The 20,654-nt window shown below is 44.2% G+C and overlaps 1 protein-coding gene across 2 annotated transcripts in view; it reads left to right on the top strand.

Annotated features, from left to right (window-relative positions):
- Positions 1–1,381: 1,381 nt before the first annotated feature.
- The window catches only part of LOC140495913 (long-chain-fatty-acid--CoA ligase 1-like), a 168,258-nt gene continuing 148,985 nt past the window's right edge, over positions 1,382–20,654 (top strand). Inside the window, exon 1 of one of the 2 annotated variants that reach the window (XM_072595220.1) lies at positions 1,382–1,503. In XM_072595220.1, coding sequence (XP_072451321.1) covers positions 1,466–1,503 — 38 coding nt within the window. In that variant the 5' untranslated portion in view covers positions 1,382–1,465. Of the gene's footprint in view, positions 1,504–1,717; positions 1,731–20,654 lie in introns of those variants that run through there. The other variant, XM_072595238.1, reaches the window with a different exon arrangement.

The following is a 20,654-nucleotide window of genomic DNA, read 5'->3' as shown; positions in this document are numbered from 1 at the left end:
GTGTCCAGAACCAGGCGTGATAGTCTAACGATATACAGGGACCATTTAGGACTGAGAAGAATTTCTTCAACCTGTGGTGAGCCTGTTAATATGTCGGCTGCACAAAGCAGCTGAGGTCAAAATGTTGAAAGTTTTCAAAAAACAGTTGGATATGGTACTTAGTGTTAAGGGGTCAATGGGTTTGGGGAAACGAAACAAAAACAGGACACTGAGTTAAATGATCCACCGTGAGGGTGGAGGCTTCGGGGGGGGGGGGGGGGGCGAATTATCTACTTCCACTCCTACTTTCTATATTTCTATCCACTGGAAGATTTCCTTTCTTGTTTCTCATCGACCACACAATTCCTTTAACCATGCTTTACTTTTTTATTTCTTAATCTCCCTTTTATTCTTGTTGTTCCTCCATTCTATTTCCACTACTTATCCCCCATCTCCGTTATCTATACAAAGAAGTTTGGCTAAATTCTATACATGACATTGGTTACAAGTCTTTTCATACTCAACATTGATTTTTAAAAATTATTTAGTGCATTCTAACTTCAACATTGGAGTGCGATCTTTTCTCCTTACGGGCATATACTTGTTTTCTTCCAGAACTATGTATGCAGCAAAGGCTCACAATTTACTTCTTTTGTTTCTCGTTTATTCCCGTTAAACTTCACCCTTTCACAAACTGCTGAATTTCACTCTCCGGGTATTTTTACTTTCCGATTAATTTTGCGACTTTCCGTAAATACGTTAAATCTAATTATATTTAGCAGGTTATTCCCCCCGGGTATTCCCACAGTGTAATATACGCCTTCGATGGCCTACTTTCCTCAGAGCCCGTTGCAATTTTATGTCGGCTGGACTGGGATTAACTGATCCGAGAGTCCCGAGATGAAACCGATCCCTGATCAGGAAGATGAACGAGCGGACTATCAGAAATTAGGTAAAAACAATGACTGCAGATGCTGGAAACCAGATTCTGGATTAGTGGTGCTGGAAGAGCACAGCAGTTCAGGCAGCATCCGAGGAGCAGTAAAATCGACGTGAGTTCTCGGTAGAAAACAGAGCTGCCGTCCAGAACTGTGCTGCGCCACACGAAACTGCTGTGAAGGGTAAAATGTGTTGGATTCGGGATTAGTGGTGCTGGCAGAGCACAGCAGTTCAGGCAGCATCCGAACTGCTGTGCTCTTCCAGCACCGCTAATCCAGAATCTGGTTTCCAGCATCTGCAGTCATTATTTTTACCTAAAATGTGTTGAATGTCACTTTTGCCTTGCAGATGGGAAACGTTTCCCTTCAACTAAAATGAAATAGGACACTAGTGAAGACCAGGTGCAGATCAAGTGGGAGTGACATTGCTGGGCATTAGGACCGCGCGGAAACCTCCTTTCAGGGCTGAGTAGAGAGAGTAAAGCAATTGGTCGCGAGCTGCCTGGAAGCTCAGTAAAGAGCTGGAGGCTGACTTCTGTTGTGGACACATGGTGGGAACGCCGGATTGTGGCTCCAGGCAGCAAAGGTCTGTATATGGACTTCAAAAGGAAAGAGATACATTTTGCAACTCTTTGTAAAGCTAATCGAGAACCACGGAAGGAGTGAAAGACGGAAACATTCCCCGCATCTTCTGCCTTTCCTTTCTCACTGCCCGGGCAGCTTGCGTGAGCCACCTCTCGGTGCTGCCGGCTGTGCTCCTGCGCATGTGCGGTAGGGTTTCCCTCCCCGGGCCGCGAGAAGCTCTCCAGCCGGGTGACGTATGGGTTGAGAACGCGGTGTAGCGAAATGTATCCGAGAGCCGGAGTTAGAATGAGTTACTGGAATGTGAAGTCATTAAATGTTTCTTTATCAGAAGTGTTAACATTCCTGTCCCTGTTGCGAACTTCGTTCAGGGATAGCGCGCGGGTTGTCCGCCTGCCCTCTTCCTTTCACGGCGGTTTGTAGATATACAGCGGCAAAATTGGCACTCACTGAAGCCTGGTCTGGTCCCCGTTTGTGAACCCTCCCTTTATCCGATCAGATCAGTTATATATGGGAAAATCCTATTCCTTCGAGGAAACATGTCTTACTTCATGGGTCTTCAGTTTATTATCTGATGTTATTCTTGGATCTTGACAACGTTTTGTTTTGTCTCTTACTGGGCATTTATAAGCACATGGTGTTCAAATGTATACATTTTCGCATTCGATTTAAATGTGTAACGTCATACCGATCTCAGGTTTAATTTGAACTGAAACTATGGTTTCATTTATATCTTCCATTTGATGTTTGCAATAATATAGGAATGCTCCCCTTATAATCGTCCCAGAGAAAATAAAACACCGTAGAATAGCTTGCATCTGGACCACTTTGTGATTATGTTTTGACAAGTTTTTTCCCCCTGCTGTCCTCAGTGAAATATAACCTATTAAAATAATGCCAGTATGCTTCTCAGGAACAGTAACAGACTGGTTTTGACATTGAGTTGCATATCAATTTTAGAATGTTTGACCAAAAGCTTGGTCAAGGTTTTGAGAAAGCATTTAAAGGAGGGGAAGAAAATGAAGAGGAATCAGGCAATGGTAGAACAAAGCGAATTAGAATTACACAGAGGCCTCCCTTTGTGCTATGTAATGGTATGATTGTATCATGATACATTGCTATTAAGTGTTTAACTTGGGTTTTTGATGCACTTTTATGAGCAGGGTGTTAGTGTAAGTTAATATATAATGGGAAAGGTTGGATGTAAGTGGCTGAATTTTGATCCAGGTTGGAAACTTAGGCGAATGAGAGATCGGTAGAAAGAATAAGATACTTGAGTAAAGCTGATTGAAAAGGTTTCATGTGGATGTGTCTTACTGTGGAATGAAGTGGTACTATCACTGATATGGAAATAAGTGAGTTTGGATATAGCTAAGATGTTTAAAGTAGGTCCAACCTGACCCTTTGTGTTTAGTGCTCTCTGAATGAGTGGCAGGAAACAATTGCTGTTTTCTTTGGGAAAATTGCTCTAGTTGACATGAATAGGAAAGATTTGGAGGGATATCGACCAAACAGAGGCAAGTGGGACTAGAAGAAAGTGAGGACTGCAGAGGTTTGGCAATGGAGGAGGCCCAGGATCTGCATGTTCTTTGGTGGAGTGGGAGGGAGAGATGAAGTGTTCAGCCACACGGTGGTGGTGGGGTTGTTTGAGGTGGGTGTCCAACAGATGTTCTTTGAAACGATTTGCAAGTTGGTGTGCTGTCTCCCCGATGTAGAGGAGACCACATTGGGAAGACAGGATGCTGATTTGCGGATCATTTCAAAGAACAACTCTTGGACACCCGCATTAACAAACCCACCACCCTGTGGCTGAACACTTCAACTCTCCCTCCCACTCGACCAAGGACATGCAGGTCCTGGGTCTCCTCCATCGCCAAACCCTAACCACCCGACACCTGGAGGAAGAATGCCTTATCTTCTGCCTTGGGACCCTACAACTACATGAAATCAATGTGGATTTCACCAGTTTCCTCATTTCCCCTCTCCCCACCTTATCCCAGAACCAAGCCTCCAACTCGGTATTGCCTTCTTGACCTGTCCATCTTCCTTCCCACCTATCTGTTCCACCCTCCTCTCTGACCTATCACTTTCACCTCCATCTTCATCTATCTATCACATTCCCAGCTACCTTCCCTGCTCCTCTCCCATTTATCTCTCAGCACCCCCAGCCCACAAGCCTCATTCATGCTAAAGGGTTTATGCCTGAAATGTCGATTCTCCTGCTCCATGAATAAAAGTTGGACAATATCAGTTTGAGAACATGATAAGCATACATTAGTTGGACTGAAGGGTCTGTTTCCATGCTGTATGACTCTATGACTATGTTTCTCCAGAACTCTGTAAAGTCAATCAGACAGCATAGGCACAATTAGCAGGGTAGAATGAGGAAATTGTACTGTGTTGTTAAATACAAGCTGATTCCATACCAATGGCAATGTCACAAGAGGGCAGCATATAAAAGGGACAAAGCTAAATTATTAATTTTTAATGCAAGTTTTAACTTGAAATAGTAATTTTTGAAGATAAAAATCTCATTTGCCATTCTGTTTGATAAATTCAATAACTAGGAAGTAGCATGCATTCAACAACTTATTTTGTTTAATCCCAGGACCATAATTGTCAATTCTGGGAAATAGCAAAATGCAATGGATGCTGGAAATCTGAAACAAACACCAAAAATTCTGGAAAAACAGAAAATCTGGCAGCATCTGTGAAGTGAGAAACAAAGTTAATGTTTTGAGTCCAATATGGCTGCTATCCTTCAGTTCTGAAGCTGATTCATATTGGACTTTGCTTTAACTCTCTCTCTCCACCAATGCTGCCAGATATGCTGAGTTTCTCCAGCATTTTTGGTTTTTGTTTGAAATAATAGTTATGTTTGGTCAAGACAAATTATTATCATTTCACATGCTCTTGTAACATTTCAGGGTGTAAGGATTCCCTTCTGTTTCAACAGCCACAGCTTGCATTCTATTGTGCCTTTACCCTATCCATAGAATCACATGGCATCGAAACAGACCCTTCAGTCCAACCTATCTGTGCAACCAGACATATTTCATTTCAAGAAAACTCCTAAGAGCAAATGGAGTTTGGGCTTGAACCACATATTAGTCTAGATTATGAATCTCTTGGTGTTAGAGAGGTGAGCGGTCTAGCAGGTGTATTCCATAGTCTGTACCTATAACAGCTATCAGTCATGCAGTTATGAAGCTGGGAGTTGCAGAACAAGTTACGTTGGAGAAGGCAAAGCTAGCATTTCTGCTGGTTATTTTTCTTCTGCATGGACCTCCAAGGACAATGTATGGTAACAACTCCTGGAACCTGATGTTAATGCTACAAACAGCTTCACCATGCTGAATACCATGTGCAGAGACAAAGAAAACTGCAGGTACTGGAATCCAAGGTATACAAGCAGGAGACTGGGAGAAAACACAGCAAGCTAGGCAGCATCAGGAGTTGGAGAAGTCAACATTTCTGTGTAACCCATCGTGTGCAGACTGCCGCAGAAGCTAAGTGCACAGCTTCAAGTGAATGTTTGACAAAGCTAGAAACAATATAGAAGATTTGTTAGTGAGATGGGCGCTATTACAGAGTTGAAAGTAGGTGTGAAGTATAAGGGGAGGTAATGGCCTCGTGGTACCATGTCTGGTGTATTAATCCAGAGACCCAGGTGAAAATCTAGAATTAAGAGTCCAATGAAGAAAATGAAACTTGTTGATTCAAAAAGTATGGCACTGGAAAAGCACAGCAGGTCAGGGAACGTCCGAGGAGCAGGACGGTCAACATTTCGGGCATGAGCCCTTCATCAGGAACTCAAACAGTGGACTGTTTGGGAGACGTGGTGGTGAGGTGTCTTCATAGAAATTTGGAACCTATCATTGTGTTTTTGAATGTTTATGTGTAAATTCATTTAACTTGATATTGGATGACTGTCAAGAATATTATCTAAACCAGTACAACCAAAATATTTTGAATTTGGATTTCAGTCTATTTTAGTTTGGGCTGGCATGGTGGCTCAGTGGTTAGCACTGCTGCCTCACATTGCCAGGGACCTGAGTTCAATTCAACCCTTAGCTGACTGTGTGCAAGCTCCGTACAGATATTCTCCCTGTGCCTCCATGGGTTTCCTCTGTGTGCTGCAGTTTCCTCCTAAAGTCCAAGGGTGTGCAGGATAGGTGGATTAGCCATGGAAAATGCAGGGTTACAGGGATAGTATAAGGATGTCTGATTGGGTGGGATGCTCTTTGGAGGCTCGGTGTGGACTTGATGTGCTGAGTGGCCTACTCCCACCCTAGGGATTAGATGATTCTGTGATCATTTGGCAATGGTTACCATTACAGGAACAATTCACTTAATATTTCATTGAATGATAGACACTTCAGAATAGAAATGTAGCCCAGTATACAGCCATGATCTCATTGAATGGCCTACTTCTCCTATATTTTATGGTCTACCATATTTGTGTTTACTCTACATGGAAGCAAATTCAATGTATTCCTATTCCTCTCTTTACAAAAAGTTATGTTCTTAAGTGTTTTGCCTGATTGTCAGTTTAACATTTTCAATAACTATTGGCAGCAATTTATTCAGTTTAATAACAGGTTGCCTTCTGTTTCAACATTTTGCAAACTTCCTTCTTTGTAATTCTGTTGCTGATTTTAAGATGTATCCTTGCCAACTAACTGCACAAAATGAAGTATCTGAGTCTTTGAGGCACGTTGTGAATTATCTAATGTGGAATGAGTATACATGTTGTTTGGAGCTGTGTACTTTGTACTTTGTTAAACCATAAGTTGGACTTTGAATAGAAGACTCCATTTTATTTCTTAACTTTCAACAATGTGAAATGTCATAAGCACTTGAAAGAAAAGCTAATTAAAACCCGGTGCCAGTACAAACTTCTAACAATACAGTATTCACATTTTCAAAATGATTGGCTGATTGCACATTCAAGCCAGAACATCTCATTAGCTTCTAGAGTCAGGCTAATTAACTATTTTTATATTGTGCAAGGATTGGCGTAATGACACTGTGGTCAAGTGTTAAAATTTTAGCATTATTACAACCTGGTCAAGAGGGGTTGGGTAGCCTTCTCCTTGTTTGACTGCTGAGGGTTTTTAAAATTGGGAATTAACCTGTGAATTAGGAACATATGTAGGCCATTCAGCCCCTCAACCCTACTCCGCTTTTCAATAAAATCATGACTGGTCTGTTTGTGTTTTGAATGCCACATACCTATCTAAACAGGATAGTGAAAAAGACATTGGTATGTTTGCTTTTATTGGTCAGTGTATTGAATGTAGGAATTGGGAGGTCATGTTGCGGCCATACAGGACTTTGGTTAGGCCACTTTTGGAATAATGTGTGCAATTCTGATCTCCCTGCTAGAGGAAGGATGATGTGAAACTTGAAAGGGTTCAGAAAAGATTTACAAGGATGTTGGGAGGGTTGAAATGTTTGAGCTGTAGGGAGAGGTTGAATAGACTGGGGCTATTTATTCTGGAGCGTTAGACGCTGAAGGGTGACCTTTATAGAAGTTTATAAAATCATGAGTGGTATGGATAAGGTAAATAGCCAAGGTCTTTTCCCTGGGGTGGGGGGAGTCCAAAACTAGAGGGCATAGGGGAAAGATTTAAAGGGACCCTAAGGGGCAAGTTTTCATGCAGAGGATAGTAAATGCACAGAATGAGCTGCGAGCGGAAGTGGAGGAGGCTCGTACAATTCAACATTTTATTCATATCCCCAACATCTGGCTGTGTATATGAATAGAAAGGGTCTAGAGGGACATGGGTCAAATGCTGGCAAAGGGGGGAACTAGGTTTCTTGAGGATATCTGGTCAGCATGGATGAGTTGGAACAAAAGGTTTGTTTTCTTGCTGTACATCTCTCTGATTCTATGACTATACTCTCTATGAAACAGTGACTCCCTTTCTTAACAAGATTCTATCTACCTCAATCTTTAAAAATGTTCAGTTACAGCTTGGACTCCGCCTCCAGTGCCTTCTGAGGAAAAGTTTCAAAGTTGTGCAAATCTTGAGAGAAAAACATTCTCCTCATTTGTTGTCCTAGAAGGGTGACTTCTAATTTTCAAACAGTGCCCCTGAGCTCTTCAATTGCCAAATGTCCACCTTTATCACGATTTGGAGATGCCGGTGTTGGACTGTGGTGTACAAAGATAAAAATTACACAACACCATGTTATACTCCAACAGGTTTAATTGGAAGCAGGAAGAGCACAGCTGTTCAGGCAGCATCCAAGTAGCTTCGAAATCGACATTTCGGGCAAAAGCCCTTCATCAGGAATAAAGGCAGTGAGCCTGAAGTGTGGAGAGATAAGCTAGAGGAGGGTGGGGGTGGGGAGAAAGTAGCATAGAGTACAATGGGTGAGTGGGGGAGGGAATGAAGGTGATAGGTCAGGGAGGAGTGGATAGGTGGAAAAGGAGATAGGCAGGTAGGACAAGTACGGACAAGTCATGGGGACAGTGCTGAGCTGGAAGTTTAGAACTAGGGTGAGGTGGGGGAAGGGGAAATGAGGAAGCTGTTGAAGTCCACATTGATGCCCTGGGGTTGAAGTGTTCCGAGGCGGAAGATGAGGCGTTCTTCCTCCAGGCGTCTGGTGGTGAGGGAGCGGCAGTGAAGGAGGCCCAGGACCTCCATGTCCTCGGCAGAGTGGGAGGGGGAGTTGAAATGTTGGGCCACGGAGCGGTGTGGTTGATTGGTGCGGGTGTCCTGGAGATGTTCCCTAAAGCGCTCTGCTAGGAGGCGCCCAGTCTCCCCAATGTAGAGGAGACCGCATCGGGAGCAACGGATACAGTAAATGATATTAGTGGATGTGCAAATAAAACTTTGAAGGATGTGGAAGGCTCCTTTAGGGCTTGGATAGAGGTGAGGGAGGTGGTGTGGGCGCAGGTTTTACAGTTTCTGCGGTGGCAGGGGAAAGAGCCAGGATGGGAGGGTGGGTTGTAGGGGGGCGTGGACCTGACCAGGTAGTCACGGAGGGAACGGTCTTTGCGGAAAGCGGAAAGGGGTGGGGAGGGAAATATATCCCTGGTGGTGGGGTCTGTTTGGAGGTGGCGGAAATGTCGGTGGATGATTTGGTTTATGCAAAGGTTGGTAGGGTGGAAGGTGAGCACCAGGGGCGTTCTGTCCTTGTTACGGTTGGAGGGGTGGGGTCTGAAGGCGGAGGTGCGGGATGTTGACGAAATGCGTTGGAGGGCATCTTTAACCACATGGGAAGGGAAATTGCGGTCTCTAAAGAAGGAGGCCATCTGGTGTGTTCTGTGGTGGAACTGGTCCTCCTGGGAGCAGATCCAGCGGAGGCGGAGGAATTGGGAATACGGGATGGCATTTTTGCAAGAGGTAGGGTGGGAAGAGGTGTAATCCACGTAGCTGTGGGAGAAGGTGGGTTTGTAAAAAATGTCAGTGTCAAGTCGGTCGTCATTAATGGAAATGGAGAGGTCCAGGAAGGGGAGGGTGGTGTCAGAGATGGTCCAAGTAAATTTAAGGTCAGGGTGGAATGTGTTGGTGAAGTTGATGAATTGCTCAACCTCCTCACGGGAGCACGAGGTGGCGCCAATGCAGTCATCAATGTAGCGAAGGAAGAGGTGGGGAGTGGTGCCGGTGTAATTACGGAAGATCAACTGCTCTACGTAGCCAACAAAGAGACAGGCATAGCTGGGGCCCATACGTGTGCCCATGGCTACGCCTTTGGTCTGGAGGAAGTGGGAGGATTCAAAGGAGAAATTGTTAAGGGTGAGGACCAGTTCGGCCAAACGAATGAGAGTGTCAGTGGAAGGGTACTGTTGGGGATGTCTGGAGCGGAAAAAACAGAAGGCTTGGAGGCCCTGGTCATGGCGGATGGATGTGTAGAGGGATTGGATATCCATGGTGAAGATGAGCAATTCATCAACTTCACCAACACATTCCACCCTGACCTTAAATTTACTTGGACCATCTCTGACACCACCCTCCCCTTCCTGGACCTCTCCATCTCCATTAATGACGACCGACTTGACACTGACATTTTTTACAAACCCACCTTCTCCCACAGCTACGTGGATTACACCTCTTCCCACCCTACCTCTTGCAAAAATGCCATCCCGTATTCCCAATTCCTCCGCCTCTGCCGGATCTGCTCCCCAGGAGGACCAGTTCCACCACAGAACACACCAGATGGCCTCCTTCTTTGGAGATCGCAATTTCCCTTCCCACGTGGTTAAAGATGCCCTCCAACGCATCTCGTCCACATCCCGCACCTCCGCCCTCAGACCCCACCCCTCCAACTGTAACAAGGACAGAATGCCCCTGGTTCTGCCTTCCACCCTACCAACCTTTGCATAAACCAAATCATTCGCCGACATTTCCACCACCACCAAACAGACCCCACCACCAGGGATATATTTCCCTCCCCACCCATTTCCGCCTTCTGCAAAGACCGTTCCCTCCGTGACTACCTGGTCAGGTCCACGCCCCCCCTACAACCCACCCTCCAATCCTGGCTCTTTCCCCTGCCACCGCAGGAACTGTAAAACCTGCGCCCACACCTCCTCCCTCACCTCTATCCAAGGCCCTAAAGGAGCCTTCCACATCCATCAAAGTTTTATTTGCACATCCACTAATATCATTTATTGTATCTGTTGCTCCTGATGCGGTCTCCTCTACATTGGGGAGACTGGGCGCCTCCTAGCAGAGCGCTTTAGGGAACATCTCCGGGACACCCGCACCAATCAACTACACCGCCCCGTGGCCCAACATTTCAACTCCCCCTTGCACTCTGCCGAGGACATGGAGGTCCTGGGCCTCCTTCACCGCCGCTCCCTCACCACCAGATGCCTGGAGGAAGAACGCCTCATCTTCTGCCTCGGAACACTTCAACCCCAGGGCATCAATGTGGACTTCAACAGCTTCCTCATTTCCCCTTCCCCCACCTCACCCTAGTTCCAAACTTCCAGCTCAGCACTGTCCCATGACTTGTTCGGACTTGTCCTACCTGCCTATCTCCTTTTCCACCTATCCACTCCACCCTCTCCTCCCTGACCTATCACCTTCATCCCCTCCCCCACTCACCCATAGTACTCTATGCTACTTTCTCCCCACCCCCACCCTCCTCTAGCTTATCTCTCCACGCTTCAGGCTCACTGCCTTTATTCCTGATGAAGGGCTTTTGCCCGAAATGTCGATTTCGAAGCTCATTGGATGCTGCCTGAACTGCTGTGCTCTTCCAACACCACTAATCCAGAATCTGGTTTCCAGCATCTGCAGTCATTGTTTTTACCTCATTAATTGGAAGCACACTAGCTTTCGGAGCGATGCTCCATCATCAGGTGATTATGAAGACTTGATCGAGCCCTTCACAATCACCTGATGAAGGAGCATTGCTCTGAAAGCTAGTGTGCTTCCAATTAAACCTGTTGGACTATAACCTGGTGTTGTGTGATTTTTACCTTTTTATTTTCAGGGCCATTCAGAATGTTATACACTTCCATTAAGTCTTTCCTGGCTATTGTAAACTCCCTGACTGTACAACCTTTCCTAATTTGTCTGCAAGCCCCCTCCCCCTCCCTCTTGCATTACCACTGCAGACTAACAGGATAGATCACGCAATTTAAAGTTTAAATCCGTTCAAACCTTGCAAATTGGATGGAGAGATAAAGATAACCTGTTCAGCAACTCAGGTTCCTATCTCTGTCATGCTTGTGCTCTCTCTTATTCCAGTGTCCTGAGTCATACAGGCATAGCACAGAAATATGCAGCACAGCTCAGCCTCTAACAGTCCAGCGAAAATAGACACTGTCTATTCATCCTCTCTCTGAAGCAAAAACCCTCCAATCCTGATATATCCTTGTAAATCTTTTCTGAACCCTTTCAAGTTTCACGACATCCTTCCTATAGCAGGGAGACCCTTCAGAATTGATAGGTAGGGTGAATAACTGGGCTCAAAGTTAACTCCCGCATTCTAATCAAGTTTGGGGAGTTTCTTAAACATACCTGTAATTTTGAGATGCTCTGTTAGGGAGTAGATGTTGGCTCTCACTCACATAATTTCAAGGTGATTACTGCTGACAAGACCTTGCAGACAGGTTGTCACCATTTCAGTGGCTTTGGAATGTGGAAGATACAATCATACAAATGTTAAAGCAATTTTGAGATTGACATTACAAGTTGTTTGCACGTGATCTCTGTTATTGTTTCATTCAATGAATTGCTTTCCAACCAGTAAGTTCAACAATTATTTTTGATCATAGAGGTTGATTTTGCAACAGTACATTTAAGATTTTAATGACTGAACCACAGGATCACTAATATTGATGAATTGTAATCCGAATTATTCATGCTGTTTTCACTATAGTTCTTGAGATTTAATTGTACAAGTGATGCTGGGTCTGAGACTCTGGTGAGGCTTTACAGGGTGCATAATGAGTGGTCTGATCATCTTCATTAGTCTTATGGGGTTCGGGGGCTGGTTATACCCCTAGTAATTTCAGTCACACCAGATGACTTCCAAAGGATGATAGTCAAATGGTTTACAGTCCAACAACAAGGTGCGGAGACAATCATAAGAGTGATGCCAAGTAAATATTTTATGTGTCCCTCCTTGTAAAGGTCTCTCCTGTACTTTTCCAACAAATCTTTTATGGTAACCACAGACAGTAAAGAGCGAACAGACTCTTTATTATGGAGCTATGAGTGGCGATGACCCCAATTACTGTTATAATTTCTGTGGATGTGCTGTCGTCAGGTGCAGTCAAGTATACTACTTTGCAAAAGCATGGACAAACGTTTGCTTGGAATAGGGTAGAGGTGGAGAAAAGGATTGGCATCCATTCTTGCTCAGTATTTCAGGTTCTATTTGGCATTAATGTGTAGAAAACTTGTGCTTCGGGATATCTATCAACCGTTCAATGAGAGGATCTACATAGAACTGTGGATAGTGTAAAACAGAAACAAATACAGAGGTTGCTGGAAAAGCTTAGCAGGTCTGGCAGCATCTGTGAAGAGAAATCAAAGTTAACATTTCGGCTCTGACCCTTCCTCCGAACCCTTTTGAGGAAGACTCACTGGACCTGAAACATTAACTTTGATTTCTCTTCACAGGTGCTGCCAGACCTACTGAGCTTTTCCAGCAACTCTGTTTTTGATGTCAGTGAGAGGATCTGTTGAGGTTTCCATTATCCTTGCACCATTCCTCTGTTAAGTTGATAGTAAATGGGGAAACTTCCTTTTTTTTACCCTCCCTCCTCTAGTGATTCCTCAGGGCACTGGAACTTTGTTGGATCACACTGCATCCTTTAATAGGTGGTACTATTTGAGGATGATAACACTTTTTTTTTAAAAAAGATCTTGTGGCTCTTTCTCAGTCACTCTCAATGACCACTAACATGACTCCCTGACTAGGCTACAAGCGCTTGAATTGCTGGAAAGGATTTTTCTATTGTTTGTTCCTTCTCTGCTGTTGGCTCGCATGTGAATTTGATCTGCAACAACTAATGCAAGCAGTGCTGTCTTATTGAATAGCTGTCAGCATCATTTGATACAGTTCTGTTGTCCAAGTTCTAACTATCAAGAAAGCTCCAAAGGCTAGTCTTTTTTTAAATTAATTTGCGGGACTTGGGCGTTGCTGGCTGGCCAGCATTGAAAGCCATTTCTATTTGCCCTTGAGAAGGTGGTGGTGAGCTGCCTTATTGAATCGCTGCAGTCCACTTGCTGTGGGTTGACTCACAATGCCAGTAGGGAGAGAGTTCCAGGATTTTGACCAAACACTGTAATGGAATGGTGGTATATTTCTGAGTCAGGGTGGTGAGGGGAACTTGCAGGTGGTGGTGTTCCCAAGTATCTGCTGCCCTTATCCTTCCAGATGGAAGTGGTTGTGGTTTTGGAAGGTGCTGCCTATGGATCTTTGGTGAATTTCTGCAGTGCATCTTGTAGATAGTACATACTGCTGCTACTGAGTGACAGTGGTGGAGGGCATGGATGCTTGTGGGTTTGGTGCCAGTCAAGCAGGTTGCTTTATCCTGGATGGTGTCAAGCTTCTTGAGTGTTGTTGGAGCTGCACCCACCCAGACAAGTGGGGAGAGTTCTATCACATTTCTGACTTGTGCCTTCTCGATGGTGGATAGACCTTGAGATGTCAGGAGGTGAGTTATTCGCTGCAGTCTCTGACCTATTCTTTTTATGTGATGAGTCTAGTTGAGTTTCTGGTCAATGGTAACCCCAGTGATGTTGACAGTAAGGTATTCAGTGATGGTCATATCATTGAATGTCAAGGGGCGGTGGTTAGAGTGTCTCTTATTGGTGATGGTCATTGTCTGGCATTTGTATGGCATAAATGTTACTTGCCACTTGTCGGCCCAAGGTGGATATTGTCCAGATCTTGTAACATTTGAGCACTGGCTGCTTCAGTATCTGAGGAGTTGCCGAACACTCTGCAACCATCGGCGATAATCCCCACTCCTGACCTTATGACAGAGGGCAGGTCATTGATGAAGCAGCTGAAGATTGTTGGGCCTAGGACACTCCCTTGAGGGACTCCTGCAGAGATGTCCTGGAGCTGAGATGACTGACCCTCCACAACCACAACCATCTTCCTTCGTGCCAGGTATGATTCTAACCGGCGGAATATTTGCCCCTGATATCCATTGATTCCAGTTTTGCCAGGGCTCCTTGGTACCATACTCGGTCAAATGTGGCCTTGATGCCAAGCGCTGCCACTCTCACCTCATCTCTGGTATTCAGCTGTTTTGTCCACATTTGAACCAAGGCTGTAATGATATCAGGAACTGAGTGACCCTGGTGAAATCCAAACTGGGCATCACTGAGGAGGTTATTGCTGAGCAGGTGCTGTTTGACAACCCTGTTGGTGACCCCTTCCATCACTTTCCTGACGATTGAGAGTAGACTGGCCGGTAATTGGTTGGATTGGATTTGTCCTGCTTTTTGTGTACAGGATATACCTGCGCAGTTTTCCACGTTGTCGAGTAGATGCCAGTGTTGTAACTGTACTGGAAGAGCTTGGCTAGGGGAGCGGCAAGTTCTGGAGCACACATCTTCAGTACAGTTCTATTGCCAGGATGTTATCCGGTCGCATTGCCTTTGCAGTATCCAGTGCCACCAGCCATTTCGTGGAGTGAATCGAATTGGCTGGAGACTAGTATCTGTGATGCTGGGGACCACTGGAGGAGCCTGAGATGGTCATCCACTTGGCATTTCTGACTGAAGATTGTTGCGAATGCATCAGCCTTCTGTTTTGCACTGATGTGCTGGGCTCCGCCATCATTGAGGATGGAGATACTTGTGGAGCTTCCTCCTCCAGTGATTTGTTTAATTGTCCACCAGCATTCATGGCTGGATGTGGAAAGACTGCAGAGCTTAGATCTGATCCGTTGGTTGTAGTTTCACTTAGCTCTGTTTGTTAGTTGCTGTTTAATCCATTTGGCACGCAAGTAATCCTGTTTGGTAGCTTCACCAGGCTGACGCCTCACTTTTAGGTAAGCCTGATGCTGCTCTTGGCATGCCCTCCTGCACTCTCTATTGAAGCAAGGTTGATCCCCTGTCTTGATGGTAATGGTTCCAGAAACCCTAACCACCTTACCATATGTCAAAGGAGTTTCAGAAATGACAGCCAGACTACTGAGACCCCTCGGAATTCTAGTAGCACACAAACCCACCAACACACTCAAACAAAAACTCACAAACTTAAAAGACCTAGTATAACCCATGGACAAAACCAACGTCATCTACAAAATTCCATGCAAGGACTGCCACAAGCACTACGTAGGACAAACCAGAAGAAAGTTTGCCACCAGAATACACGAACACCATCTAGCCACAAAAAGACATGACCCCCTCTCCCTCATAGCCCTCCACATGGATGAAAAAAACCCACCATTTCGACTGGGACAACACATCTATCCTGGGAGAGGCTAAGCAAAGACATGCCAGAGAGTTCCTAGAGGCCTGGCACTCCAACCACAATGCCATAAACAAGCACATAGATCTAGATGCCATCTATCAACCCCTCAGAGAAAATGAACAGGAAATGACATCACCACAAGCCCCAGGAACCCCATCCAGGAGAAAGATATAAATAGAAAGCAGGAGACAACAGCTTCGCTTCACTTGGAGGTCACCACTGATGGTGTTACCTAGCCAGGTAATGAAACGTCTGGATATCAAACCTACAGCTTGCAGATTCTGCTGGAGTACAGTTCTGCTGCTGTCGTTGGCTCACAGTGCCCTCTGGATGCCCATTGAGCTGCTAGATCGGTTCGAAGTCTGTCACATTTAATACGGTGATAGTGCCACACAACATGACGGAGGTTGTTCTCCGTGTAAAGGCAGGACTTTGTCTCCACAAGGACAGCGTGTTGGTCACTTTTACCGATACTATCATGGACAGATGCTTCTGCAGCTGGCAGATCAGTAAGGATGAGATCAAGTATGTTTTTTTTTCTTGCTGGTTCCTTCACCACTTGCCACAGACCCAGTCTCGCTGTTATATCCTTTAGGCCCTGACCAGCTCGATCAATAATGCTGCTACTTAGTCACTCTTGATGGTGGATATTGAAATCCTCCACCCGGAGTACAATTTGCACCCTTGCCACCCTCGGTGCTTCCTCCAAGTGTTGCTCAACATAGAAGAGCATTGATTCATCAGCCAAGGAGGACTGTACATGGTAACCAGTAAGAGGTTTCCTTGCCCATGTTTAAGCTGAAATCATGAGACTTCATGGGGTCCGGAATCTATGTCAAGGACTCCCAGGGCAACTCCCTCTCTCCACTGTGCCACCACCACTGTCCTGCCGGTGAGACAGCACATTTCCAGGAATGGTAATGTTGGTGTCTGGGGTGTTATCTGTAAGGTATGATTCTGAAAGAATGACTATGTTGCTTGACTAGTTTGTGAGACAGCTCTCGCAATTCCAGCACTAACCCCCAGATGTTGGTAAGGAGGACTTTGCATGGTCAACAGGGCTGTCTGTGTCGTTGTCTTTTCCAGTTCCAAGGTCGATGCCTGGTGGTGTGTCCGGTTTCATTTCTTTGGTGTAACTTTTTTCTAGCAATTGATACAACTGAGTGGCTTGCTCAACTCCGAGGGCAGTTGAGAGTCAACCACATTGCTGTGGCCCTGGAGTCATGTAGGCCAAACCAGGTAAGGATGGCAGATTTCCTTCCCTAAAGGAAATTAGTGAACCGGATGGTTTTTCTGACAACTGACAATGGTTTCATGGTCACCATTCCACCATCTGCCATGGCAGGATTTGAACTCGAGTCCCCAGAACATTATGTTATGCAAGGTTAATAGTTGAGCGATAATACCACTAGGCCATCACCTCCTCTTTTCTCTATACAAAAGAAGACTGGGGAACAGCCAGCTTAGAGACTAATTGTAAAGTGGTGAAATAGGGTAGACAGGTAAGATGTTTCTACTTATAAGGGAAAGTAAAACTGGGGACCTTTTTTTAGAATGTAGGAGACTCACTCAAACCTAGGAGGGCATTGTGAGCGTGACCTACAGGCACTGGAAGATCAGTTAGTAGAGCATTACACTAACTGAGTGTAGAAGCATGGGTAAGGGTTTCAACAGAGTCAGAGAGGTGGAAGGAGGTGGCGTTGATGATGGACTAAGATATGGGGTTGGCCACTCTCTCAAGATTCCAAAAGGTGGTGGCAGCTACTAAAGGAAAACATTACTTCTGTTGTGTACTTTGAGTTTTTGGTGCCCATCATGATGTGCTGTGATCAAATACAAGATATTTGTCGAATCTCTGTTTTTTTTTAAAAAACTTGAGCTGTAAATTTGGGTTGCAATCTGCAATTTCAAACCATTTCTTATTCTCCGTTGTGTAAAATGTAATTTTATAGTACTTGCAAATTATTGTCTTCTCCTGAAATTATATGCCTGATCGTCCTGCTGCCCATCATGTTGGATTCTTTGAATTTAAATTCTTTTTTGTTTTGATTCTTTTAATTGCAATGTAGCCCCTGTACACTGTAACTTGTTGAGTCATTTTAGTGGAAGCCTGATGGTGACATGCAAAAGATGCACCCCCTTTGTTGGATACGTATGATTTATATGTATATTAAGTATATGATGTTTCTTTTGTACTGTTTGCACATTGATTTGTAGATTTGCTGAATGTTTTGAAGATCAAATTTCTGATAATTAATTGGGGAATATATTAATTGGAGATTATATCTTGTAACCTGCATAAATCTGTTATTTATACCCTGATGTGAAGGTCACAGGGGTCGTATTTTATAGTACATGTTCACAATTGCTGTGGAAAACATAACAGAGAAACATCTCAAATTAAGTGATGAAAGCTTGATATTTTAAAAAAAAAACCATGATTAGTGCCTCTGTATGTCTCCTTATCTCAAAAATATTGGAATTAAACCAGGGTTAGCAGATTTGGGTTTGGACTGGGAAAAGTTGGTTCCAGAATAAACCACTGCATTCCAAGTATTTGATGAAGTAATGCAGTAGCTGCATTGTGCTCTACAGTGACCTGACTCATCATCTTCTTTAGGATTGAAAGTTCAAATCCCAGCATTGCAGTTTGAGAATTTGAATTCCAATTTTTTTTAAATAGTCTGGAAATCACATGATATTTAAAATATGACTGTGTCACATCATGAAGACAATAGTGACCCAGTTGGTCTTTTTTAGAAAGAAGACCTGCTGTTCCTACTTGGTCTGCTTTACAAACATTTGAATCCAGTATGGCCATCTTTAGTTGCCTCTCTGAAATAGCATGAATAAGCCATTCTATTATATCAAATCCACATGAACAGTCCAGCAAGCTGGCACACTGCATTGGCACCTTTTGCGACTTCTCAGGTGCTGAAGTAGTCCATGTCCAGGTGCAGCAAAACTGGGAGAGCATAAGTGACAAGTTACATTTACACCATAGAAGTACCAAACCATCTCCAGGGGAGAGGGAATCCAGTCATTTAATGACATCACTTCTGCAGAATCCTCCATTATCCAACACTTTGGTTACACTGATTAGCAACTGAACTGGACTAGGGCTTTTGCCCGAAACGTTGATTTCGAAGTTACTTGGATGCTGCCTGAACTGCTGTGCTCTTCCAGCACCACTAATCCATATAAATAGTGTGACTACCAAAGGAGGTAAAAGGCTGGGAATTCTCTGGTGAGCAACATACCTCTGACAAATACTCCCTCTAATATTTTTCAGTGCACAGACATCTGAGTTCTGTGAGTGACAGTGACTTGCAAAACTAGAAGTCAGTGCGTAGCACGCCAGTTAGCAGGCGTGGTATCTTGGAGCAGATACACAACTGTGCACATCAGAGGGAATAGTGCTCCTGACTTTCCAAAGCCTAGCTACCACCTTCAAAGCACAAGTCAGGAATGTGACAGAATACTCTCCAGTTGCAGCACTATTCGCATGAATGCGGCTCCAACAACAGAGCAGGGCAATGCATGAAACAAAACCGCCTACTTGGTTAACATCCCATCAACTACCTTCACTCCTTCCATGACTGGAATGTAATGGCAGCAGTACATACCATTCCTGCCTGCCAGTTTACAGCTCCCTTCACTCGAGCCTTCAGGTAAACTTGATTGATGCAGAAAATTTGCATTTTCTGTGGCTTGTTCCTATCAGTTGCATGTGCCCCAGAAATTTTCAAGAGTTTTTTGCTCCAAATTCCTCTATGACTCAGGATGCACCTGTCTCCAGATTTTTTCAGTCATTAAACTCAGCCAATGGAGCAAAGATAGCATTCTGAAAACAGGAAAAGGTTGGAAATATTCAGCACCCAGACAGAGCAGCAGAGTTAACATTTCAGTTTGACCTTTTCCATTAGAGCAATTCTGGTGAAAGGTCACGAGCCTGAAATGTTATATCTGTTCTTTGCTCCAGGATGCTGCCAGACCTGCTGAGTATTTCCAGCATTTTCTGTTCTTATTTAAGCTAATGGAAATCTCTCCCTAAAATTTGTCTGATCATTTCCCTCCCAGTCTTCAAAAGGGATTCGAAGATGTTTCCTTTTAGAGTGCCTTTGGTCTGCTGTGTTCCTAAAATTTTCCTGTTTAATTTCACCTTAAGTGATTTTGGTTGTCTTTACTATTGTAATGAGTACCTCTGTGTAAATACCTTTTTGATGTATTGAGAGACATGGGAGTGGTTCCAGGACTGTGATCTCCTGTTGAGATTTGTACAGCTGTTTTAGAGTGCTAAGGCTTTGATTTCAAGGCTAATGATATTTTCTGAAACCTTGAATTAGATTGAACTGTAATTATTTTCATCTGTCCAATAACTGGATTACTGCTGTGATGTAATATCAGTACGCCCAATTTTAAACATGCTTTCTAAGTATCTAAAGGAATTGGAAAAGTGTGTCATTTCATTTCTGATGCATTATATCACATTTTCTTTTCCTGGGCAATCGAGATAATTTATTGCAACATTTCCAACTCTTGAAATCTGTTTTGTACCCATGAAAATGATATTGTCAAGATTCTTTAAACTACGTGGAGCACGAAATTGGGTAGGCCTTATTAAATTCATTTTAATAGTGCAAGATTTGGACATATTACATTTGAAGGGAATGGATGTATGTTGCTTCTAAGTGACCATAAATAAGCTACATTACAAACTCAACTGGTCCTCTCAACTTGGCTGTTTGTGAAACTGTTAGCGCACTTGTGATTGTTCTTGCTCCATGGAACCTTATCTGACAGTACATATTTTGTCTTGGTTGACTCTTTAACTGAAGTGACGCAGCAATCCACTCAGTTGTATCAACAACTAGAAAGGAAAAAAGGAATGAGACCAAATGGACCATCTGGTATCACCTAAGACACTTGAAGACCCAGTCCTGTCATCCTGCAAAGTCCTCCTTACTAATCTCTCAAAGAGACCTTTGAGTGCACGTTCATAGTTCCTTGAAAGTGGAGTCACAGGTAGGTAGCATAGTGGAGTTGGTGTTTGGTATGCTTCCTTATTGGCCAGTGCATCGAGTATAGGAGTTGGGAAGTCATGTTGTGGCTGTATGGGACATTGGTTTGCTGTGAGCAATTCTGGTCTCCCTGTTATAGGAAGGATGTTGTGAAAATTTAGGGTTCAGAAAAGATTTACAAGGATGCTGCCAAGGTTGCAGATTTTGTACTATGGGGAGAAGCTGA

Source organism: Chiloscyllium punctatum, chromosome 2, assembly GCF_047496795.1.
Source record: "Chiloscyllium punctatum isolate Juve2018m chromosome 2, sChiPun1.3, whole genome shotgun sequence".
Classification (NCBI taxonomy): Eukaryota; Metazoa; Chordata; class Chondrichthyes; order Orectolobiformes; family Hemiscylliidae; genus Chiloscyllium; species Chiloscyllium punctatum.
This window is presented reverse-complemented; position numbering and strand designations above follow the sequence as displayed.